Here is a 25,976-nt window from a genome sequence, read left to right on the forward strand (position 1 = left end):
CCTTTAGGCACAGCTCCGGGCAGTGCATAAACTATACAACTTCAGGAGTAGTCCCAAAGGAGGGACTGTGACTCAGAGACATGTTGAGTCATAATGCCTCCCCTGACGCCGCCTTGTTGGGGGAGAGAGGAGGGAGAGTGATTTACTGCTCACTTGTAACAGTAGTAAACTGCTACATAGTCCTTGCATTGGCTCAGCTACTCTGTCCAGTGAGTGGGGTGGATGGAGCCCAGTCTCCAGCCATTTGAACACTCTCTCCGCTGCAGGGAGGGAGTGAGTGGGTGAGTGGCCCCACTTATGCCTGTGCACTCAGATCCAGCAAGTCCTTAGAATGGATGTAAGGGGGATTCTTTCTCCCTCTTTGAGAGGCTGTTTGAGTCAGGGCCTCGCCTGGGTAGTAATTCAGTAGTAGTAGTAGTAGTAGTAGTAGCAGTTAGATTACACCAACTCCAGTAATTCCATCTGGGCTACAAATCCCCCGGCACTTTCAACTGGATTGAGTATTCTTCACTTTCTGCTCTCCAGTGTGTAGTGATGCTGCTACGCACTGTTAAACAGCAGCCATATTCCACCCCAGAGGTGGGTGCATTTCAGCAGTGGGTGCCCCTTATCTACCTCATAGGGGTGCTGACTTAATTACTTATTGTTGGATAAGTGCTTTGAGATCATTGGATGAAAGGCACTATAGAAGAGCCACATACTGGGCCAAATTCATCCTGATGGCAGCCGGTGGAGTTACACTGGGATGAATATGGCATGTTGTTGTTATTATTACTTAGGGTATTACTTCAAGCTGGAAGGTGTAAAGTCCAGCAGGAGGAGACATCCCTACTTTAGATCTTATCCATCTTGTGCACCAAAAATAGAAGGGTACCAGCAGCAACGTAAATAGTGGGAGGGGCTAGCTGTCCTGAGAACACACCTAGCATCTTGGATGGGCACATACTCAGGGCAGTTAGCCCGGGCCGGCTCCAGCATTTCTGCCGCCACAAACAACAACAAAAAAGCTGCGATCATGATCGGCGGCGGGAATTGGAAAAAAAAAAAAAGCCGCGATCGGCGGCAGCAGTTCAGCAGCAGGTCCTTCGCTCCTAGAGGGAGTGAGGGACCTGCCACCCCTGAATTGCCGCAGGTGCCCTCTCCCTTGGCCGCCCCAAGCACCTGCTTGTTAAGCTGGTGCCTGGAGCCGGCCCTGCAGTTAGCCCCTCACCACCCTGGCTATGCTCAAGCACAGGTATGTCTCCTGGAGTTGGAATTAGCCTCTGCTTATGGGTTGCAGGGAGGAAACGGATTAGACATCCAAGTGCAACTGTCACGCCAGTTCTCATTAGTCACGTGGCGTGGAATACAAAGAGAAAACAAAGAGCATAAATGGTGCAAAGTGCATTAAATAAAACACAAAAATCCTCACAATCCTCTTCCATTTTCCTGCATTCTTTGCTTCCATTTGGACCAGAAGCAGAAGAGAGAGGCTGCTCTTGCAGAATTTCCAGGCATCAGGAAAAATAAGAAGTCTTATGAGAAGCAGTTTTCATTAGATTTCCACCCCAGTTCTGTAGACCCAAAGTGTATGTATAAGCTTCTGGGAAACCTTCCAACAGAACCTCACCTTTGGAGATTCCCCCTCCTACCCCAGCACAAACACTCAGCTAGTGGCTGAACTGTTGAAAGCGTTTTGGGTGCTGGCTCAGTGATTTGGATGCACAATTCCCATAATTCATATTAATCAAATTCTCAGAGAGCTATTAGGAGTTTTTACACTCCATCAACATTTTTAAAGCAAATCACCTGACTAAAAACCCAATGCAATGTACTGAAAATGTTAGCGGCAGGGCTCAAAGTCTTTAAAAAATAAAAGCAGCTTCCAAATTTTTTGGGGGGTCAATGAAAAAATATTCCTGGCTAGATTGAGCCCCTAATTTGTGCACTAGTACTAAAAATGCATGTGCAAAACCCCTGCATTGACTATTTGGACATGCAATAGCTTGCCTGGCATGTGTACACATGGTAATTGGGCGCACAATTGGATATCTATAGTTTTTTAACCCTACTAATTTAATTCTACTAATATAAAAACTTTTTTTATTGTCACATGCTCTAAATATGCTTTAGTGCATTCAAGTAAATGCCTAACAGCATGTGTAGAGTATATATTACAGTAAATGGATCTCTAAGATAAATTGCTCTTAGTAGGTAGGTTTTATTTTCCGGTGTGGCCCATTAAGAGGTGGCTCAGAAGCATGCAAGCAGTACAACTAATAAAGATATTAAGGTGGGTAGATTTATGTAGGCATCGTACACAACGTATGGTCCAATCATGAAGGTTCCAAGGAGACATTTATTTCTGTTTCTGCAAAATTTAATTTCAGTCCAACAGTTTACATTTCACACACAAAACTTGGGATGCCATTTTATCAATGTGCAGTAGTACGCGGAGTTTTACAGTAGCAGACAGTGAGCTAAATTGGTGTTAATGGACACCCACGTACTGTTGTGAGAAATGTCCCAGGTTAATGCAGGTACAGTACATAGAATGCAGTGGCAGAACAGTGTATATATAATCTGTTTTAGACGGATATGTAAAAAATATGTGTAACACAATCAAAGTCACATTGCACCTCATAGAGACTAAATATGCAATGACCCCAAAGCCCTCAGCAGTCTCAAAAGTAACTGCCAGGCACGTCACAGGACATATTTTGTACTATATTTCTTTGAACAGCCCTTAAATGAAAAATTATTCAGGGTATATGACTTACCTAATATTGTTAGCCTTGAGTTGCTAAGAGACTTTGGACTATGCTACTGATAATGCTAGAAAGCAACAGAAAGAGAGAAAGCAGATTGAATTACTGTGGGCCAAATTCTGCTCTCAGTTATATCCGGGTAATTCCATGTAACTCACTGGAAGTGCACCAGTGTAAGAGGCAGCAGAAAGAAGTTCTGTGTTTCAGTGGCCATCATTATGGATGTGGTGGATGTATTGCTAATTAGAGCATATACAGTGAATCCTCAATCCATTGTAGTTGGATAACCCAGACAGTGAATGTCTATGGGCGTTGTTAGAAGTTTGGAGTAAAGACATACTGAAGGTGCATATCTAGCTATAGGTCGTTTTTATTACTAGCTAAAGTAGATGGGTTGATAGATAGCTATCATGTAAATTTAGGCTTCTTGTTGTACATATCAGAAACCCCTATGAAACAGGAAGAGGACACAAATAGCACAAAGAAATCAGACACCTTGTAACTGTCTTCCCAACTATGGTTCTTAAAAAGCTTGGGTAGAATAAAATAAAACAAATGGATGAGTCGTCTTCTAATAATAATAACAATGTTCCCTCTTTCCCTTCACCTTGGGTAATATCTTTTTTCCTGTTTAAAAAAAATGCAGTAACAATTTGTCCCTATAAACTACTCCTAGAGAAAGCTGGGGCTTTGCTTTTCAGAGGTGCTGAGCACTCACGCCACCAGGTGATTTCAGTGAGAGCGCTGGGTGCTCAGCGTCTCTGAAAATCAAAGCCCCAGGTGTCTCAATTTGGGCACTTAAAACCAGTGACACACAAATTTAAGAGAAAAATTAGGACTTATATTTCAATAAATAATAGCTTTTTACTAGAAACTAATCCTCCATGCATGTTACTAAGGAAGATGAAGATTTGCATGGTCTTATGGTTAAAACAAACAATGAAGATTCAACCAGGTTCTGCTAAGCTGCTGACTCACAGTATGACTCTGGTCAAATCAGTTTGACTCCTTGTACCCTCAGTCAATCCTGCTGGCTGAAGTCAGAGCCTTGCTGAAAAGCAGACGTTTCATATGTATTGAACATTCCTAATACACCTCTACCTCGATAGAACTCGGGATCCAAAAAATCTTACCGTGTTATAGGTGAAACCGCGTTATATTGAACGTGCTTTGATCCACTGGAGTGCGCAGCCCTGCCCCCCCGGAGCACTGCTTTACTGCATTATATCTGCATTCGTGTTATATCAGGTCGCGTTATATCAGGGTAGAGGTGTATTTACATATAAAGCATCAGCTGGGCCTCAATTCAGCAAAGCACTTAACCATGTGCTTAACTTTAAGCATGTGCATAAATCTTTTTCTGTTCAGGAAAGTACTCAACTACATGCTTACATTTAAATCCCATTGATTTCAGTTGGAAATAAGCATGTGCTTAAGTGCTCTGCTAAATTAGAGCCTTAATGACTGATTCGACTTTATTTAAGTTAGGTTTCTGATAATATTTCCCAACAAGTTAATAGTGTAATATTACTTTTAGATGGTCAGCAGATCTGGGAGATGGAGGCAACAGTGGATAAAGATAAGAGCCAACCTGTAAGTATGCAACATAATGTATGTCCTTTACTCCCTGCTTTTCAGCTATATGCTGAGAACATCTTCTGCAAGGTGCTGAGCCCCTCCAACTTCCGTTGACTTCAGTGGGAGTCCAGGCTGCTCAGAGCTTTGCAGGCTGGGACCCTTTGTTTGCGTTGCTTTATTTACATTTAGGGCCTGATTCTGCAAGGTGCTGAGCAGCCTTGACTCCTATGGAGGTCAGTGAAAAACTTACAGTATATCATCAGCGTCTTCTAGGTTCCAGCCCTTATAGTGCAATGGGCCTTATCTGTTCCTAAGGAAGTGAATGGTTCTGTTGCTATGGAAGTTGGATCAGTGGGATCAGATTGTAAAAAAGTAATAAATACATATATAGAATAATTACATTTCATGTTTATCAAGTGCATAGGAGTAGTTAAAGCACTGAAGCATTAATCAGTATTGTGTGTGTTCTATCTTTAGCTGAGACTTCTCTTTTCAACATCAGGACACTAGCAACAGAAGCCATAGAGGATGTGACATTTAAAAACCAGTTTCCTGATATCAGAAATCTTCCAGTCCTAACCCACCTGTCCCTTCTTTCCCCACATCCTCCTTTTCAGAGGGGAACAAGAAAATTCCTTTTCCTTCCTCCAGGGTTATGTACTCCATGAGGCAGTTGCCTGAGAGCCTGTTGATCATTGAACTTCAGTTTCTAATACGATATTGCCGCCTTTCATTGTTTCAGAGCATGCTTTTTGTAGAGATACCAGAGTATCGGAACAAGTACATCCGTACACCTGTGAAGGTGAATTTCTATGTCATCAATGGGAAAAGAAAAAGAAGTCAGCCACAGCATTTTACCTATCACCCAGGTAATTCTTTATGCAGAGGGCAGATTGGGCTACAATTTCTCACAAGGCAGGCTTTGTAGTCTGATACCTCATTCTCTTGTCATTAACTAAGCATCTGAATTTTTCTAATTTAATGCGGAGTCACTGCCAGATCACCAGTTGCTATTGGTTTAAAGGTTGCATGTAATTTTGGAGGAGGAATTTTTTTATATATACATGTATGTATGTAAGGGGGCTTTACATCAGATGTCCAGGCAATGGGCTGATCTTGCCCCATTTAAGACAATAGTAGTTTGCAAATGCTTTCAGTGAGAACAGGATCAGATGCTTATGTGCTCTGACCCTGTGAAAACAATGAATATTGCCTTACCTAGTTGACATGTACCACAGTAAATTAACATCAGACCTGGGGAAAGGAGTATTAGAGTATGGAAGGAGAAGAGAGGGATATATTCTTTAATGGAGGGCCAGTTTAGATATGAAAGAAAAGTTTGGATGCTTCTCAAACTCTTTCCCTTGGGAATTGGTGAGCAAGAAGTGAAACAGCACTTCCTAGTTTTGGCTGATTTTTCTCAGTGGAAACCAGAAAGCACAAACTAACCTGACTGGATTTTTCAAGCTTTGAAATTATATCTCAGTGCTGCTAATTTCTAAGGATGGGGAAACATCCAGATCAGTTCTTACTTGGTACAAAGCATTTCACCCATCCCTAGTGGAAAATGCTTCACTGCTCTATATGATTCATAGTTAGAGAGAGGATACCATTAAGGCTTTTGATGGCCACTAAATTGTTGCACTGTGAAATTACATTTGTAAATAAGCTGTTATTTCAAAAAGAGCCTCAAAATGTAAACTTTTAAAAAAGCTATAAGATTCCATTAGAAATTTATCTGTCTACAGGTTTCAGAGGGGTAGCCGTGTTAGTCTGTATCAGTAAAAACAATGCGGAGTCCTTGTGGCACCTTAGAGACTAACAAATTTATTTGGGCATACGCTTTCGTGGGCAATAACCCACTTCATCAGATGTATGGAGTGAAAAATACAGTTAGCAGGTGCAAATATACAATATATAATAGCATATAAAATAATTTCCCCTCTGTTGATACTCACACCTTCTTGTCAACTGTTGGGAATGGGCCACATCTACTCTAATTGAATTGGCCTCATTAGCACTGACCCTACCCCCCCCCCACTTGGTAAGGCAACTCCCATCTTTTCATGTGCTGTATTTTTAATACCTGCTTACTGTATTTTCCACTCCATGCATCTGATGAAGTGGGTTATAGCCCATGAAAACTTATGCCCAAATAAATTTGTTAGTCTCTAAGGTGCCACAAGGACTCCTCGTTGTTTTTATCTGGATACATAAATATTGTCCACTCTGCCTGGTATGTATCCCCGCACTAAGAGTCAGGGCATTAAGATGTAGGGATGGTTACAAGAAGTAAAAATTGCATTATCTGCCTGCAAAAGACCCTTCTTTTCCCACCACATCAAGATTCAGTTGACTTTTACAAATGGGAGTTTATTCTCCTTTTATTGATGATGTCGGCCATTGTTACTGGGGAAGACTCATGCAAAAAGATTGGGTCTCGAAGACAGCTCTAATAATGGTCTAGCCCAGACTGTTCCTTTGAATTTCTAATTAATCTCTTGGACTGAAAAACAGGGCTGCAAATCTTGCAATATCAGCACGTCTCATAAACAGTCTATTAATTCCTTTTTCCACTGGGGCCAGAAGTGCTATGAGGAATGCCTCTCTCCTGGTTTCTTCGTAGTTTTGCTTTGGGTTCCACCTAGAACTAGAAATTGCAGAACCGAGCCAAAAATGAATTAAAATGACAGCAATAAAAATAATGAGCTAATCTGGATTTTTGAACCTTGAGAAATGTGAGGTTTAAGTTTTGGGTAAAGTTTTTGTCCATCCTAATGCTAAGTGCTTTCACGAGAGATTCTCCCATGATTGCACTCAAGCAATTTACTACCTTTAGTACCCTTGTGGAGAGTGCACTCACCCACACACACTCTCACAATGACTTAGGTCTCTTCTTAGTGCCAGGGAAAAACAATCTTTGTTTCTCAGTTGCTTGTTAAAAATAATGTCCTTTGCATGCTTTATTCTAGTACCATCAATCAAAACAGAGCCCATTGATGACTATGATCCAGCTTTAATCTGCAATACAGTACACAGTGGTCTGGGAACAGTAACACAGCCTTACTATTCACAGCACACAATGGTCAGCGAATCCCCTTCCTGTCTTGTGGCCACTATGGCTTCCTGCCAGCAGTTGCGTTCAAGCCTGTCTTCTACTGATTCTCGATATCATCAGCAGAACCCAGCAGCTGTAATATACCAAAGAAGCAAAAGTCTCAGTCCTAGCCAACTAGGCTACCAGCAGTCCAGTTTGATGGCCACACAGGTTTCCATTTCAGATGCACACAGGTCAGTGCTGGTGCATGCTGGTTCCCCAGGCCAAACCTCAGCTGTGCTCCACCACTCTCCAGCCAGTCCACAACCTTCTCCCGTGATTCACTATTCTCCAACCAATCAGCAGCTGAGGTGTGGAAGTCATCAAGAATTCCAGCATATCATGTGCTGCGAAAATTTTACCTCTAATGTAGCAAGACCCAGCCAGCCTCAGGTCAGTCAAGCACAAAGGATAAGTCCAAGTTCATATCCTACTGTGATTCAGCAGCAGACAGCCACCAGCCAGAGAGCAGCAAAAAATGGACCGCCCGTTAGTGATCAGAAAGAAGTGTTACCAGCCGGAGTCACTATTAAACAGGAACAGAACCTGGACCAAGCCTATCTGGATGATGGTAAGCAGCACTCTTTTTTTTATTATATCTAATTCCATCTGGGCCTCTGTACAAAAATAATGTGGCCTCCTTCTTGACAGGGTGAGAACCCATCCCTTGTAAAGTTTTATATTTTCTTAATGTAAGAGCCTTTCATCAGCTGCATTTTTGGTAGATAGCAACACACTTTGGCAACTCAAAAAAATGAAGCATTTCCACAGTCTATAGAAAACCTCTGTCTTTATGTCACGGGGTGAGCTGTTAGGTTTTAAACTGTTTCTAATTTTTTTTCCCACTTGCCAACTGTTAGTTGAAAATGGAGAAACCGACACGAAGTGTTTTTTTTCAAAAGTATTTATATCAATGCAAATTCCACAATGTAAAACCCCATTTTTAAAAAGCCTAATTGAACAGTCCATGAAGACATATAATGAATAGGGTAGTGCTGCAGGCAAAACTATTGCAGATGTTCTAGATGAACAGTAGTACATTGATTAGTAAAACAATGTCATTTCTTTGTTGTGAGCCCAGTAGATTTAGCTGTTAGGACTGAATAAAAGTAAGAGTAAAGCTTTGTTTGAATATATCCTGCTTATCCTTAGGTAGATAAGAGTTATTGGCAAACTGGTTGATTGGTTGTTTTGTTAAACATTAGTACTATTTCATAGCAGGCAAAAAATACAAAGCTAAGGCTTGGGGGCTAGATCCTGTTCCCATTAAAGTTAGTAGCAAAACCCATGTTTACTTCCGTGGGAGCAGAAGCCCTTGATTAGAATGTTGCATATAAATGGAGTGGGCTAGATTGTGCAATTGTGTATGTAAAATGCGCCCATAATTTTCATGTACTGTTACTGCGACTGCACTCACAATCCACGTATTGCTGGTGCAAAATGCTAATTTTGGTCCCATGCGTGTGCATGTGCAATTCTGACAATCGACATATAAATTAGGCAAACAATACTTAGGGATTTTGCCTGCACAGTTATACAGTTATAGATTTTGAAATTCTAGTCCTGTCAGTTTTCCTTTGTGAACCCGGAGGTACGGAGTATTTGAAGACACCTTTATCTGATATGATCATCATGGCTGCAGGCAGAACAGGTTCCTACTCCCCACCCCTCACAGACACACTTTTTTTCCTTCTTAATGTAGTCCGTATTTTAAATGTTTGAGCTTCTTCATTCAGCCCTGGCAGTTGATGTAATCTTGGCACCATCACAGCAATCATTCTGGGGCAGTTCTTACAAATATAAAATGATCCTTGTCTGCAGAGAGAATTTTGCTAGTATTTTTTGGACATGAAATAAAATAAAACAAACAAAAGCCAGGGACTGCTCAGGGAAAGGAGCATTAGAGCAGCGCGAGGTAATTTTTCTCTGTAATAAAAGTGGCCACTGTGTCTTAACATTCTTTTAATATTACGGCATCAGAGATTCTTCCTCCTTTCTATAAATATTGGACACAAAAAAAAATATCTCATGGTTGCAATACAAATGAAAAAATAAGGAAATTCAAAGTTAAGGCTGATGAACTTTGGGCCTGTTCCAGGCCCACTGAAGTTAAAAGAAAGACTTCAGTGGGCTTTGGATCACGTCTGTAATGCCCAACTATATCATGAGTGCGTCAGAATGGTGCATACTGTACCTCAAAGCATGTGTTACAAACAGGGCTGGCTCCAAGCACCAGACGAGAAAGCACGTGCCTGGGGCAGCACATTGTAAGGGGCGGCATTCCGGCCAATTTTGGGGCGGCCAGCCCAGCCCTGCAGGGGCACGAACTAGCGATCCCCGCCGCTCACCGTGCCACCGGGCTCCCGCCACTCCCCGCCGCCTGCACCGGCCTCTGCCTCCCGCGCCGCTCTGAGCCCGGCCCAGCCGAGCCGCCTTTAAAGGAGCGGCTGAGCCAGCACCTCCTGCAGTCCCTGAGGGCTCTGCCTGCCCGGCCGGGAGAGGCACCCCAAGGCTGGAGGGCTGCCCACGGGTGGAGGGAGCGGGCGGGTGCCGCCCTTCACCCCCCTGCAAGCCGCCTTGACCGCCCTCCACGCGCTCCCTGCTTCGGCAGTCCGGACGCTGGGTTTTTTTTGCTTCAGCAGTCCAGATGCCCTTTTTTTTTTTTTTTTTGCCTGAGGCGGCAAAAAAGCTAGAGCCGGCCCTGGTTACAAAATAGGGGGGCTAGAGAAAGACTGGCAGTGAGTTAGGAATGAAATTCCAGGCTTCTGTTTGAACATCTTTGTCATCAGGTTGGCTGCTGGTCTGTATACTAACATTCCACTGAACTCTATGGATATTAGCACCTACATTCACAATAGGTGCCTTCCTCTCGGAAAAGCATGAAAAATTTGCTTGCCACCTGAGCATATAAAGTTAGTTGTTTGTGGGAGCTGTGTGTGAGGCAGGACTACAGAACTGAACCCTTTTCTGTGGAGAAGTTTTGCAAGTAACACAACAAGGTAAAAGAGCTGCTTTGGTCTGACATTTGGACACATTTTATTTACCGGTTTAAATCATAATAGCTCACTGGAGCCCTTAAAGTCCTTAGCATAAATTGTATTCTTATTCAGAGGCTTCTTTCAGCTATTTTTTAGGCTAGAGGCCATACCCATTCATGGAATGGAAATATTAAGTATGCACAAATTATCATGATATTGCACATTGTAGGTCAAAACCAGAGGTCAGCTCTCAATCATCTGAATTTTCAGAATCCTCACATTAATTATAGGGTATTATGCCCAAGCTGGACTATGGGGAACTATTCACACTAGTATTTCCCTTCCCTACATGTTTACTTTATTAAGAAGGAGCCCTTGGGGTAGTTATGCTTTACTTTGCAAAACACATGATTCCAAAATGTTCAGGTCTTGAAAACCACTTTGCTTTTCCATGGGGAAAAGTGATTCAGAATGTAACAAAAACCACATTTTGCTAACTAGAAAATTTATTTTTGCACTTTATAGTATTAAAAGAAACCCAAATCAATATGATTATAGCAGTTTTACAAGTCCCTTTGGCTGAATCGATCTCCTGAGATTATAAATGGTGATTAATCTTGCTGTAGCACTTATTGGGTAGATGCTTAGATGACCATTCCCATGGCTAGTTCCACCTTGTATTTAGCTGTGACACTCTAGGTGCCTTTCTCAGACCTGAAGAAGAGCTTTGTGTAGCTCCAAAGCTTGTCTCTTTCACCAAGAGAAGTTGTCCAATAAAAGACATTACCTCACCCACCTTGTCTCTCCCATTTCCATGGTTAGGTTTAACCGGCTGGATGGTTTTATTGTGCTATAGCTGACTGCTTCTGCATAGCTACTACTAAGAGAGTGGTTGTTTTGGTGTCTCTTGCTTCGCTTCTCTCTTCTTCCCCTTCCCCTATCTTTCTCCTTCTAGTCCTTCATCCTGTTCTTCTCTCTCTAGATTTCAGCTGACAGGCCAGGATTGGTGGGGGTTTTGGTTTGGTTTGGGGTTTTTTTGTATTATAGTTGCATCCTTCCCTCTTCACTCTGTCTCCAAGTCCCTTGCTCTTGTGGTTATTGCAAAGTCTTGCAATTCGGGGAACTAAGACTCTATTCTCAGCTCTGACATGAAGTTCCTGTGACCCTGGGCAAATCCTGCTCCATCAGTTCCTCATCTGTTCAATGGGAGATAACCACTACTGCCACACAGGGCTATAGTGTTTGTTAATGTTTGAACAATCTTGGAAGCAACCAGAGAAATACAGGGTACAACTATTATTATATTATTTCCCTTTATTTCTTCTGGCCCTCTTGTGTTTCTGCTGCTAGGTCTGCTATGTTGTCTCCCTGTAGTAATTCTCCTCCCATCTCTGCAGCTAAAAAGAAGCTTTTCTTCTTTTTGAGATCATGACTCTTTCTTTGCCCAGTGCACTCTCGGCTCCAAGGACCCCTAACGCTGGCACACACTATTAGAGTAATCCATGTAGCCCCTCCTTTTCCTCCTACTTTTAAAATATGATTCTTGTTCCACCGGGACTTTGCCTCCTGCACCAGCCTTTGTGTGCAGAGGAGGGACAAGCCCGTGCCGGGGGGGAGGCTGGCTTTTAGGACAGAGGAGCAGCTCTGCCCCCCGGCGTCCCGATATTTCATCTTTGGCATCTGGTCACCCTAGGTTCGATCCCACCTGCTGGCGACCAGGGTATGTCGGTATTACACTTGCACTAACTACCTTCCCAAACCACCGCTGCTCACTTCCAGCTTCCTTAGTCTCACAGGCAAGGGCTGGCAGAACCACCAAACTTCTTGTCCTTCCATAATATTATTTAAAGGGAGCATAGAACAAAGCTATCCAGCAGTTTAGGTTGTGTTTGGAAATGTAAAACAGATGCAGATTAACTTGAGTTGGATGTTGTCTGAATTAGGTCTGTCCAGCTCTTCAGGGAGATTTTATCCAGGGTTCTGATTTGGACCTGTTTCAACCATTTCCCCCATGCTACCCTGTGTTAGAAGCACAAGATACATGTTAGATTGGATTCCACCGGGAGGAAAGAGAAGGTGGGGAGGACAAAGAATGACCTAGCACAGGACAATTGAAAAGGATGCTGCCATCATGGAGACAACTTACAGTGGAATCAAACATCTTGCTCTGGATAGACAGCAGTGGGCAAAGTGGATTGCCCCATGTGCCACTAGGCACAGAAGTCTCTAAGTCTAGGGTACAAAAAGGAAGGCACAGTTGCTAGGGAACTAGCCTACAAAGATTCAAGTCCCTGCAGTGTCACAGAGCTCCTGTGTGGCCTTGGGCAAGTCATTTAGCCTCTGTGTGCTTCAATTTCCCATCTGTAAAATGGAATAATTACAATACCGTGGTGGGGGGGGGGTACAACATCAATACATTGATGACTGTGAGACACTCAGAAATACAGAAATAGCGGCCACAAAACTACCTTAGACAGACTCAGTGGGAGTAAATAAAGGTGGTAGAATCTGGCCCTAAATAAGTAAATAAATACATAGCTGCTCTCCAAAGTGGTACTGATTTTCCAGCCTGAGAATACGTAAGTTACATGTTTTTTTACTTCACCAAGAAAATATGTTTGTCATTCAGATGGCAACTATCTAAGCACATCTCAAAACCCCCAAATAGCCTCTCTGCTGCAATAGATCTGAACGATTTTCAGTGTGTCAGTAATCAGAAGAGCGGAGGGAAGGAAGGCGGTAGGCACAACTGCCGCAGTTCAGTGGTGCCCTTTTATAGCAAAGTTATTTCACAGAAAAACTGCACTGGAAGCGGATGTTTCAGTAGAACTGAAATTGCAACCTGCCCTTTGAGATGCATATAAATGACCCAGGACTTTCACTCATCTTCACTAAGACCAGGATATTACTCTCTGTGGGTTCTGCCACACACCACAGTAATTGTTGCCCAAATGAGATTTTTATTCTGATTATTGACACTTCAGGATGATTATCTTTGTACAGCATGACACAAAAGTGTCACCAGATGCTTAGCAAATGATTCTGTTGCATGCTTCCGGCCACTCTGAGAACGTTACCAGGCCTTACAGGACTAGTCCAGGAGTTGAAGTGTGCATCTCTTGTTTTCTGTCTTACTAATAATGAACCAGGTTGTACCATTAGCCACAGACCTCCACTGGGCGCCCAATGCAAAGCAACCCTGCCTAGGGAGATGCTATGGGAGGGAGTGTATCTCAAGAAAACACAGTGCTTCCTGGAGCACCTGAATAGTGCAGCTGCTGTATCATCCATTAGGTGGGACTGCAGGTGCTGTGCTACCCATTGGATGGGAGTGCAACCGTGGTGCCAGCCCATACTGTGGCTGCATCTGACCCCAGACATTTTATACATTCAAAGCATAGGGGACTCACTGGTCGCTGGCTCCTGTATGGAGGGGCAAATGGGGAGGCGTCTTGTACTTCTCCAGTGCAGGCTTGGGCCTGCTGTGCTCCTGTGCAAGGCCCTGGGTGTGTTTCAGGGGAAGAGGCAGGCCATCTGTGTATTTAGGGAAGGAGAGGATTAGATATATATGGGAGGAAAGAAGAGGAAGGACCTGCAGTTATTTGCAGGGCATAGGGCTGCTCTAATTTATTCCAGCTGAAGCAGTCTTCATTGGACCTTTCTTGTGGGCCAGGATTATCACAGCACATTGAGCTCCAGCTCTGCCCTCTCCAGCCCCCTCTGCTGCAGGTAAAGGAGCAGGTGGCCTAAAGCCAACGATGTCAGCTTTATGACAGCTGGGGATTCCCCCACACAAGGGGAACCTTAGCTGCATGATTAAGGCAGCTTAAAGTCCCCTTCACGCTACTGGAGTAGCACAGAAAACTTATCCAGGGCCAAGAATCTAGCCCTTTGACTGGATTCAGTGTAGCTCTCTCTCTGAGTTCATGTTGTTTCTTTCAACTTCAGGCTGCACAGAACATGGTCTCCTATGCTTAAGTTAGTTTGGTTTTAGCTCGCTCTTTTCCCACCTATGAGTGTTGGACAAAATCATGAAGGAGCCTATAGACGAGGGAGAAAAATGGCTTTTTCTCTTTCTATTTTCTCGCATTATAGAAGGTAGTTAATTTGTATGTTGCAGGGCTGCGGTATGATTAGAGAAAACATTTGCATCCAAAAAGCCACTTTCTGTTTATCATTAGAACTACTTTTCATAGAAGGTGTGGTCCTCGATTCAGTAGAGTAGAGCCTGTACATTCTCCAAGCAGTTTCACCCGGATTAAAGCAAAGCTATGCATTAGCCAATCGGATGCTGGCCCTATAGCTCTTATGACTCAGCATTATCCACTTGGGCTCAGTTGAGGTCACTATTCTATGTTTTGGTTCCAGAGCCTCCATATATTTTATTAATTATTATTATTACTGATTTGTATTGTGGTAGTGCCTAAGAGCCTCAGACCTGGGCCTCATTGTGCTAGTCGCTGTACAAATGCAGAGCAGAAAGATGGTCCCTGCCTCCAAGAGCTTAATATCCATTATGAAGAAGTGGAAAGAACATAACAGTGGGAGGCAGGACTCCTGTATTCTATTCTCAGCTCTGCCAGGGACATGAACAAGTCACCTAACCACTCTGGGCTTTGGTGTACCCTTATGTAAAAATATATCCTAATAGTTATCCTACCTCACAGGAGGTGTTGTGAGGCTAAGTTGATGCATGTTAATAAAATGCACAAGAATCCTTGGCTAAGTGCCACGTATTAGGATTGTCATGGTTGGCTCACATCTGATTTTTCACAGGCCTCTTGAAACAAAATGACCAAAAAAGCCCAAGCATTTTTTCACATGTATACGAACCCCAGAAACTCCAGTTCTAAAATGTTTTGGTTCTTAAGGCAGTATTTCAATTAAAAATAGTAAATATTTTGATTGAATTCAAAGAATCTTTGCATAAGCAGCTTAACATCCTCTCTGCATATGTAAAAATGAAGATGTTTCCCTAGCAGCATTCCTGAGTATCTATCCAAAAAACCAAACCAAACCAAACCAAAACAACCAACAAAAAACACGCCATACATCCAAAATCAGCTGTGGAGGAAGGAAAAAAATGAACTGAGTGATTAAAAGCATAGTTCCACTGGCATCTCTTTGTTCTTGAGTTCAGGAATCTTTAATTGGTGCAGCACAATGCCCACAGGCAAGTTTCTGACAAAGCATTTCCTGTTCAGAAGAACATGCAAAGTCCATTAAGAGAGCAAGCGGACTGCGGAGAACTGATAGTCACGTAGGGGTATATATACGCTCCCTGTGTTTGTGGGTAGGGCCTCTCAGGCAACTGGTGCACTAAGACAAGAAAAATTCCCATCTACTTGCTGATGGAAGACAAGCTTGTTTGGAGACTAAACCAGATGATGATTATCAGCACTAAGGAGTCAGTTTCCAGATGGCATCAAACAACTTTCGATTGTAATTTTGAAATCCTGGGAAACAATAACTTGAAAAAGGAATGTGTTCATGCAGTTGGGAACTGAAAGCTTCTAAACCACAATAAAGTCCATTCCCAGACTCGTTGTCCACTTACTTCACACTCATTGCATTCCATAGACAGTCTGAATCACAGGCAGCAGCCAGCTCCTATAAAGAAGACCATAGGAACATCATTAGATGTCCATCTGCTGGAAGACACTTGCCAAAAAAGGGCCATATCTTTACTTTTACTTGCTCAATTTGCATAGAACCTCCACTTTCAAATTAAAGGGATAACAACAATAACCACAGTACTTTTCACTTCTGGGACACCTTTCACTCTAGGGAGAGACACACTAATGCAGTGTTTCTCAAACTGGGGCCACCGCTTGTGTAGGGAAAGCCCCTGGCAGGCCGGGCCGGTTTGTTTACCTGCCCCATCCGCAGGTCCGGCCGATCGCGGCTCCCACTGGCTGTGGTTCGCCGCTGCAGGCCAATGGGAACTGCTGGAAGTGGCGGCCAGTACGTCCCTCGGCCCGCACCGCTTCCAGCAGCTCCCATTGGCCTGGAGCAGCGAACCGCGGCCAGTGGGAGCCGCGATCAGCTGGACCTGCGGACGGGGCAGGTAAACAAACCGGCCCGGCCTGCCAGGGGCTTTCCCTACACAAACGGCGGCCCCAGTTTGAGAAACACTGCATTAATGAATTACACCTAACACTACTAGCTAGGGAGGCAGGTGAGTTTTATTGTCTGCATGATACAGATTGGTAAACTGAGACACACAGCAGTTAAGTGACTTGCCTGAGCTCATACAGAAAGTCACTGGCAAAAGTGAAAATACAAAAGGAGTGCTAATTCCCCCTTCTCTGTGCTATCCACTAGACTGTACCACATTTCAGCATGTAAAGCATGGAAACATAATGTTAAAATAAATCAAAAGTTTTCCTCCTCCCTAATAGCTCATTATATGCAGAGGGGCTACTAGGTTGCTTGTGCAAAGATTCTTTTAATTAAATCAAAATTGTTACTATTTTTAACTGAAATATTTCCCCAAAGGCCAAATGTATTAAATGCATGATAAAAAACTGCATGCATGACCATGCCTGCAGTTACTATAAGTGCACATGCAAAGCAGGTAAATGTATGAACAAATTGCTGCTTGGGTGACATACATCACGTTGCACTGCACCCAGAAAGTGCCCTCTGCACCAGGCCCACATAGTGCCCCCTTCACCATGTAAGCCCTTAACAAGGGGCTGTGAGGCTTGGCCTACACTTTTAAACGTTTTACCACATAGTTATGTTGATTGGGGGGGAGGTGGGGAGTTGTTGCTGACATTGCTATTGAGCACTAGATGCAGTTATATTGGTATAAAAGTGCTTGTAGCTGCATAGCTTATGTCCATTCAGGGAACCCAGATAAGCTATGTTGGTATAAGCACTTTTATACCGATATCATTGCATCTACACTAGGAGGTCTCTGCTGGTTTAACTATACCAACAGAGCTAAATTGCCAACACCTTTAAGTATAAACGAGGCCTAAGTGATGCACAGGGATAATTTCTCCCTCGATGCCTCACTAGCTATTTGTGCACACATCTCCTCTGATTGTCACGTTGTGCATGTTTCTTACCTACGGACCAAAATCTCTGGCTTTTTAAAAAATTGATCCTAATGGCCATGTACTTCTGACATGGCTAATGCAATCCACTGGCTGTAATTGTGTGGAGGATTTGTCCTCTTCCTTATGACCCCAGCACATGAGGCTTTCATATATGTAATTGTTCTGCTAGTACATCCAGCTCTCACTCCCTTGAAATCAGTACCTTGCATTTTAGTGTTAATGTAACCAAATAATCAGTTAGTATCCAGGGCCTTATTCATAGCTCAACTGTATTGCCAGCTCTTGCAATTTTATCGTGAGTTTTGCCATATTTCATGTTTTTCCAGGCCCCAGAGCCTGGAGTCAGACTATCAGCTTTTATTTGGTTTTTTGTTTGTTTGTTTGCTTTAAGTAAGTTTCAAGCCTTTGTAATTGTGGAAAACAACTTGGAAACATAAACCGCAAAGGTTCAGAAACCAAGAGGCAAATAAAAACAACCCCGACTGTATTACTTTTTAAATTGCATGATTTGTAGCCAATCTCATAATTATTTGGGGCATGATTGTTAATTCTGAAAGCGTTGGAAAGATGGGCCTTTTCTCTAATGCAAATGAAGCCTTATGGATGAGACATTTAAAATATAGTTTTTTTCCACCTGATCATCATAATTTGTTTCACATAAAAACTTTTTTTTACTGACCACTGTGCTTAAAAAAAACCAAAACAAAACTGGTGATGAATCATCTAAATTTTCCATCCATTTGTAAGTCAGTTTTCTTAAGAAAGCTCTCAAGGGTGAGAGCCCTTTTTCTGCCCATAGCAGAAGCTGCTATGAGCTTACTCTCACAGATCGTTTTATAGGACCGCTTACTCACCAGTTCCAAGACACTTTTATGCTCTAATTTCGATGCTGTATGTTTACTAGAGAAACTTTAAAACCAGACTGGACACGTATACTAGAAGAAACACTGTAGGGAAAATTTTGCATTGATGACCTGAAAGGTCTTTTACATCCCTGGCTTCAGTGATTTGAAAAAGCAAGCAGCACATCTTGGGCCAACCCAGCAGTAGTCAGAGATGGGGGAGAAAATGACTGAACATCCTTACCCTGCTGATTTACATCGCAATAATTTGTAGCAGGCTGCTGACTTTCATACGCCTTTTTTCTCATTTTATAATATATTATTTTTAAGGTTAACAAAGAAGAAATAAGGGGAAGGTAACAGGTAACCTAAAATATATAAATCATGGTGATGTGTCAGAATCAACAGTCCGAACCCCAATTTTGCAAGTGTTGAAATCTGGATAAATCCAGATGCAAATTTCACAGATGGATCCTATCTCTAGAAGGGGTCGCAACCAACCCTCTCCCCCAATACATCTTTGGGGGCATTCAAAATCAAAAACAAATTCTGGTGTGTGTGCCCGCCTCTAATACACATACTATAGTCTCTCTGGTACATAAGAACGACCATACTGGTCCATCTAGCCCAGTATCCTGTCTTCGGACAGTGGCCAATGCCAGGTGCCCCAGAGGGAATGAACAGAACAGGCAAGCATCAATTGATACATTCCCTGTCACCCTGTCCCACCTTCTGGCAAACAGGGACACCATCCCTGCCCATTCTGGCTAATGGTTCATTTCTGATCCCTGTTATAGTCTTAGTCATATTAAGTCTGTGGTCTCTGTGCTGTGTCTTCCAGCGGTCAGATAGAAATAACTTTGTTATCCCTAGCCTTGGGCTGGGTTTTAACCAGTGGTCTACTTTAGTCGTACAAGGGACATATCCTCAGCTGGTATAAATCAGCCTAGCTCCACTGAAGTCTGTCCTAGGAATTTCACTAGCAATGCAGTGCTATGCTAATGTACACCAAGTATCTGACCGAATAGTCTCCATCTCACAGGAGGAATCCTCTAAGCCAACCAGGCCCGTAAGCTATGGCCCAGTACGGACTTTTAATTTTGAAACTCTATTCCAGTCTGAAAGCATGGGCCAAATTCTGTCTTCAGCTACATACACACAATTCCTATGGGGCAAAATCCTGGCCGAATTGAAGTTGATGAACGTTTTGTCATTGACTTCAACAGATCCAGGATTTCACCCATGCATGTTAAAGGGTACTCTATGTTTGCTGCTGGGGGCAGAATTTGCCCTTATATGTAATATTCTAGCAGACTGCCTCAAAGTAAAATGCAAAAATTTGTAGTTTGCAGTCTTCACCAACCCTTGTGCACATTTGCCTTTGTGCAAATTTGTATCTGCACTTTGAAGCACAGACAACAGTATACACACGTGATTTTCACATGCCAATTCTACTAGAGCACATTAGCAGCTATTAGTGGATCAAAGTGCACACAGTTTGCATGAATGAAAAATTGTACATGCACCAGGGAAGACTGGGTTGAGGCCCTACTGAAAAATCCAAATTAATCGAAAGTTAATTGTACATCTGTGACAACCTAAACCTATTTATAATGCTTATCTTTGGACTAGTCCTGAATAAGCATGAAGACCCACAAACTTTGCATTTAATATGCCCAGATCAATTTGGACCAGAGAAAGAAAAGCAATGAAATGGCGGGGGGAGAGTATAAACTTGTAATCACTCCCTTTGATCATCGCTACCAGAGTAATCTAGTCAAAGATTCCCAAAGTGTGGTTAGGTTTGGGTTTTTCTGTTTTTTTTTTAATGATAAAATGACTTCATCATCCATGAATGAATTGAATCGCATGTAGGACAAATAGTGAGACATATGAATAACTCTTATGACATTTGCAATGTCTCGATCTGTGCTGGTTTATTTAGATGGTTTCTAAGCTTCTTTTGAAAGAGTGAGCATGACTAACTGAAGGGGAGACACTCCAGAAGGATGAGCCAGGAGCCAGTGGTAGAAGAGTTATGGCATTCAAAACCTCCCTGGGTTAAATATCTGGTCATCATGAGCAATAATAGCCCTGGTTATTTCACAAGAACTCCACTTTCCTGGGCAGCCTTTACCAGACTCACTAGCCACAGTGGTACAGGCCCACTGGAAAGGAAACTGTCTGGTGCCCCAAATGTCTCATTTTAAATAGCACCAAATAATGCCTAGGGCTAGTTCTGAGCATTTGTAGCCATTTGGATCCCTCTGTTTGGCGCTAATTGAAAGGGAAGTCCTATAGGAAGGCACGAGACTGACAAGGCTGTTTATTTGGATACATTAAAAAGCTCCAAAATGAGCCAAATTTTCAAATATGGATGACCTAAGTAACATCCTCAACATTTGCCTTTGCACCCAATCTGCCCATAGATGTTGTATGAACACCTTCATTTCCAGGTAGCCTTCAGAGGCACACAGCTGTCATTTATAATAACAAGGGTTGCCACACAAAAAAGCAAGTGTTACTAAAAGGCACCCATAGTTGAAAATTTGGTCCAGTATTTGTGTAAGTAAATAATTATTAGACTAGAACATGTTCCCTTGTGACATTGGAGAATATCTCCAGGCAGGTCTTTTGAAATGAAATAGTTATAGAAATAATGTTTTGCATTAGCCCTATCCATTCCAGGTAGAGGTGAGACTGCAAAGTAGGGGGTGAGAAAATTGGCTTGGCTAAAATAAGAAGTGACCTGATTCCTCATTCAGATACAGGCCAAATCAGAAAATAACATGTAAAAGGAGGGTTTTTTTTGTTTTTTAAGTTTTGTTCAGTTCCCCCCTCCCCCCACCTCCCAGTGCATCTACACTTTCTGGGGGTGGATGTGCCATGTTACCACCAGAGAACCTGTCTCGTGATATTACCATCCTGACCAGCAGGCATATCTGACCAGCTGTCACACAAGACTGCTTGGTCTTATGAAATGCCCAGCTCAGTGCTGGATATGCTAGAGGTCTCCCCCCATGGGAAAACTCAAAAGCTTAATTACTTATTTTGTTAAAGGAAACTTCCTATAGTGTTTGGGATGTTGTTTTGTTTGTTTGTTGTTGTTTTTTTAAATCATCCTATCAGATTTAATATTTATACTCTTTTATCCCTATTAAATTCTACAGCACTTTTCAATAAGGTCTGGATAGTTCAAATATATATTCAGACTTCTCTGAACTGAATTTCTGAATTAGAATTAGATGCTAGCCATATAGTTGAGATCAAGACCTAGAGTTTCCCAAAACTCTGGGGCCCAAACCCTCAAAGTTATTTAGCCTCCTAACTTACATGGATTTCAGCAGAAGTTAGGAGCCTAAATACCTTTGAGGGTCTGGGCCTGGTGGTTCCAATCAAATGGTTTGGTTTGAATCAGTTCTTTCGGCTTCCCCATTTTGTCTGACACTTAGGAAAACATCTTGGCTATTTAAAACCTTTGAGGAACATGACTCTCTCAGCTAAAATGCTCAAGGAGTGTTTCCCCTGTGTGTTACATTCCACTAAACTTCTTATCCTCATGTGCATTCAGAGAAAGTACCCCAGCTCAGCCGTGCAAATAATCAAGTCTTTAATCGCAACTAGGCCAAAATATTTACTAGCATTTCAACAATATTGTGGTGAGTAGAGCGAGACGTTCATTTCCTTTATATACACAATGAGAGATACATGCAGTAGAAGGCTGTTTATTACAGGAAACGTTTGTTGCCGCACACAGACACATTGCACACAGGCTGGCTTGGTTTAATTGGGATGATCTGAGGCCAAGGAGTTGGAGTTCTCAACCAAGGAAAGCATCTCCCCTCAGCCCTTGCAGCAGAGTTAACTCGTCTTTCCTCTGTATTTAGGCTAAAAGATTGCAAGAGGTTTTTAAAAAGCTGAATTCTAGTTTGCTGAAAGGCAGATGCACCAGTTATCTGGGGAGTCCCTGTCTGTGGCACCTAGACAAAAATGCCTTGGCAGGCCAATAAGCCAGGAAATTAATTTTCTTGTCTTCAGAACACAGTGCGCTCCATAGTGCCTGGATAGATTGAATTTGTTATGATAGCAAAACAAGTTCTATGGAAACCATTGTGAAACCTTGGAGGGACGCTGCCCAGGAGGCTTGGGGAAAGCCGTTTTTGTTTGTTGTGCTTGGCATCACTTTGCTCTGGACGAATATGCTTTAATTTTGTCGGGGGACCCAAGAGAGCATTCCTCTTTTTCCATACCAAAAAGCCTGCCAAGCTGGCATTAACGTCCTCCTCTTTCCAAACACACTGTGCCTCCTAAAGATAGTCTTTACAGTGGCCGGGGCTGGTGGAAAACATGAAGCCTGCATGGATTAGCAAAGGAATTCACTTGGGCTGACAAACTGGGTTTCCCTCTATAAACAACAGTAGTGTTTTCATCTTCTGGACTGCACAGCAAACTTCACATCCCCTTTCTCCTCCTCCCCCTATACGCCTGCCCAGAGTTCAGCTGTGGTAAAAGGCACACTGCAAGGTTCTACTTCTGGGGGATGGAAAACAACATGAAATCAATGAGGCATTTTTAACCATCCCTGTTCTCAGAGGGTTGGGTAAATAGAGGATGGGGCTTTTTAGTTATTTTTTATTCCGGGTAAAAGGGAAATAAAATACCTCCTTTTATCACTAGTTTAGGGACCTTATAAACATCCTGCACCATATACTTCTATAATTACCTTTCCCCCCTCACAGATGTCCTGTAAAGCATCATAAGCTAAACGCAGGGCTAACAGGATTTATGTTCAGCCAGGATGTTCTGCTTCTCTGCTTTGTATAACATATAGCAATAGCTAGAGATCACCTCAAGAGGGGTTTTGTGTAACCACTTTACCTTGTATTTTTCTATATGTGGGGTAGCTAGATCTCTATTGTCTCTTTTACTCACTACCAACACGTGGTTATACATTGCAGCAACCCAAGAGCATAGGGTGAAAACGAGTCCCTGAAAATGAAATATCCCTGTTTCCAGGTACTTGGTATTGGTTTTACAAAATAGGTGCTGGTTTTTGTAAACCAGCGATCTGACCCAGTGCAAGTGACAGCAGACTGGCTAAACAGCTATGCACCTTAAAGATCTCCAACCAGACTTGTCATATGTTCTCATCCTGTCTTCCCCGCAAAGCTAGTGAGCCCACCACAGAATGAGTTCCCCACTTCCAATTGCCAAAGCCCTTCTGTGAATACTTCCCTGACACCCCACCTAAAATCATCCCCTGCCCTGCTGCACCCTGCCACAGCTGGCACTCTGATTAATTAATATAACTTTCTCAATATATGTATATCTCCAAGGGCTGTTCCGCTGCTGCTCAGCATTGGTTGTATGTAGAAACGTCTAAGTGCCAATAAGGTGATCAAATCCCTTACAGTCATTCTCTGTAAAAACACTGCAATTAAATATAAAGGATCAATTGTGTGTATAATCATGGTACTTAAGTGTGCAAAACAGGTGTGCAAATGCACTTACAATTGTATGTGTAAAAATCAGGGTATATGAGTTCAGCTACTAGATGGGGGAATCACAGAAGGAATGAAGTCCTTGTCTAGTTTTAGGTTCCTATACCTACCTACTGGACAATGTGGAAAATCCCACCATATTTTCTATGGCCTGTGACATCATTACTCCTTTACCTCTGGAAGCATAAAGCTATGCCATGGTACTTTGCCATTTCATTAATACTTCATAGTTGTATTATGATAGTACCCACATTATGCTGCCCTTTATAACTGTCCCTGCCCTTAAACAAAAGTTTGGGCTGGGGTTGACAGTGGTTGTGGTTGGAAGTGTGTCCTCCACAAGATTTTACAAACTGGGCAGTGAGCACATCCTACCTAGAACTGCCTCACCTATCAATGTTTTTATTTTACCCTGAAAATGATGGTTATAAACAAAGTGGCATCCCCTGTGCTGGTCAGGGTCCCCTTTCTCATAGAATCTGGAGACAGAAAAGACCTTCTACACATCATCCAGTCCATCCTCTATACTCTCATGTATGATTTTTTCCTTCAATACATTGTCTAGTGTTTTGTCCAGTCTTGTTTTGAAGTCAGTTTTTGAAGGGAAAAAAGCAATGCAGACTAAGAGAGTCTTAACAGAATAATGTAGCAAGGCAGGACAGAAGATTTCACAGGCTGTTGCTTTAAGTAGGGCCATTGGCTGCCTAGGATTTTGCAGCTGGAAGGGGAAAACAAAGCCCAGCAGATTTCCAAAATATCAACAGCTGGATGCAAATGACATTTCAAAATTAAAAAGAAAAAAGAACTCTCTCATGTTACTCCTTGACCCGCTTCTGATGCTGCCTCCACACAGTGACACCCCCAGATCGCGTTGGGCACGGGGGGGACTAGATAAACAACCTGGAGATTGTTATAGTTAACATTTATGGGTGTGGAAATGTATCCACCTAAAAAAGTTTGCACTGTAACTTTTGACATGAAAATAGACATTCGGGGGCGGGAAGAGATGGGAGTTGATGTCTCCAAAACCTGGTGCTGACAGCATGTGGAGCCTTCCATAGGCGGGTCAGAAATTCAGAGGCAGACCAGGGGTAGCAGTGACCAGCAGTCATTACCAGCTGATGACCTTATATCCTTTAAAAAGTGGTGATTTACATCAAAAATAAACACTGAACTATTATTGTTTATTACAGTAGTGCCTATGGACCAATCGAGTATGGCCCCCCGTTGTGCTGTACAAACACAGAATAGGAGACAGCCCTTGTCCCAAAGAATCTAACTAAATCTAACTGGCAGCCATCAGCTCCCTTGCTGAGAGGCTGATCATTGAATTGGCCATGGAGACTGACCTACTCTCTCACTCCTGAAGCCAGGAGACTCGCAGTGAAATAGGGGGAAACAGGGCCGCCCAGAGGATTCAGGGGGCCTGGGGCAAAGTGGGGGAGCTGCGGCGCTTGTACTCACCCGGCGGTGGTCCAGGTCTTCGGCAGCGGGGGGCCCTTCAGTTGCTCCACGTCTTCAGCAGCACTGAAAGGCCGCCTGCCGCTGAAATGCCGCCGAAGACCCGGACCGCCGCCGGGCCAGGGCTCGCGGGGCCCCTGCCGCCGAAGACCCGGACCGCCGCCAGGCCAGGGCTCGCGGGGCCTGGGGCAAATTGCCCCACTTGCCCCCCCCCCGGCGGCCCTGGGGGGAAAGCCTTCATTGCTCTTGCCCACTCTTTGCACACTAAAGCTCCAGTTCAGCACAGCATTTATGCACATACAGGAAAGCTGTTCTTCTTCATCAAAACACTTAAGCGTGTGCTTATCTTAAAGACAGCAGGACTTAAGCACACACTTAAGGGCTTTACTGAATAGGGATGAAGTGCTGAATCAGGGCCTTAGTAGAGACAGTCTCTAGCGGCATCAGTCTGGCACCTTTCCCAGGGCTGGTGCAAGGAAGTTTCGCGCCCTAGGCGAAACTTCCACCTTGCGCCCCCCACTCACCCAGCTAACCCCGCCCCCCACAGCAGCTAAACCAGCTCCCCACCCGGGGAGCCCACCCCCCCCCGCCCGGGGAGCCCCTCCCCTGCAGCAGCTACCCCCCCCACGGCAGCTAACCCCGCCCAGGGAGACTCCCCCCACCCTCTGCGGCAGCTAACCCCGCCTGGGGAGCCCGCCCCAGCTC

The 25,976-nt window shown here is 43.4% G+C and overlaps 1 protein-coding gene across 3 annotated transcripts in view; it reads left to right on the forward strand.

The window, feature by feature from the left end:
• The window catches only part of NFATC2 (nuclear factor of activated T cells 2), a 125,427-nt gene that overhangs the window by 78,091 nt on the left and 21,360 nt on the right, over positions 1-25,976 (forward strand). For all 3 annotated transcript variants that reach the window (XM_024205795.3, XM_024205794.3, XM_029911800.1), the window contains 3 exons: positions 4,285-4,340; positions 5,068-5,194; positions 7,298-7,993. In XM_024205795.3, the coding sequence (XP_024061563.1) occupies positions 4,285-4,340; positions 5,068-5,194; positions 7,298-7,993 (879 nt within the window). The remainder of the gene's footprint in view (positions 1-4,284; positions 4,341-5,067; positions 5,195-7,297; positions 7,994-25,976) is intronic.

The sequence above is a fragment of the Terrapene carolina genome, unplaced genomic scaffold (genome assembly GCF_002925995.2).
Source record: "Terrapene carolina triunguis isolate 2854851 unplaced genomic scaffold, T_m_triunguis-2.0 Scaffold130, whole genome shotgun sequence".
Classification (NCBI taxonomy): domain Eukaryota; kingdom Metazoa; phylum Chordata; order Testudines; family Emydidae; genus Terrapene; species Terrapene triunguis.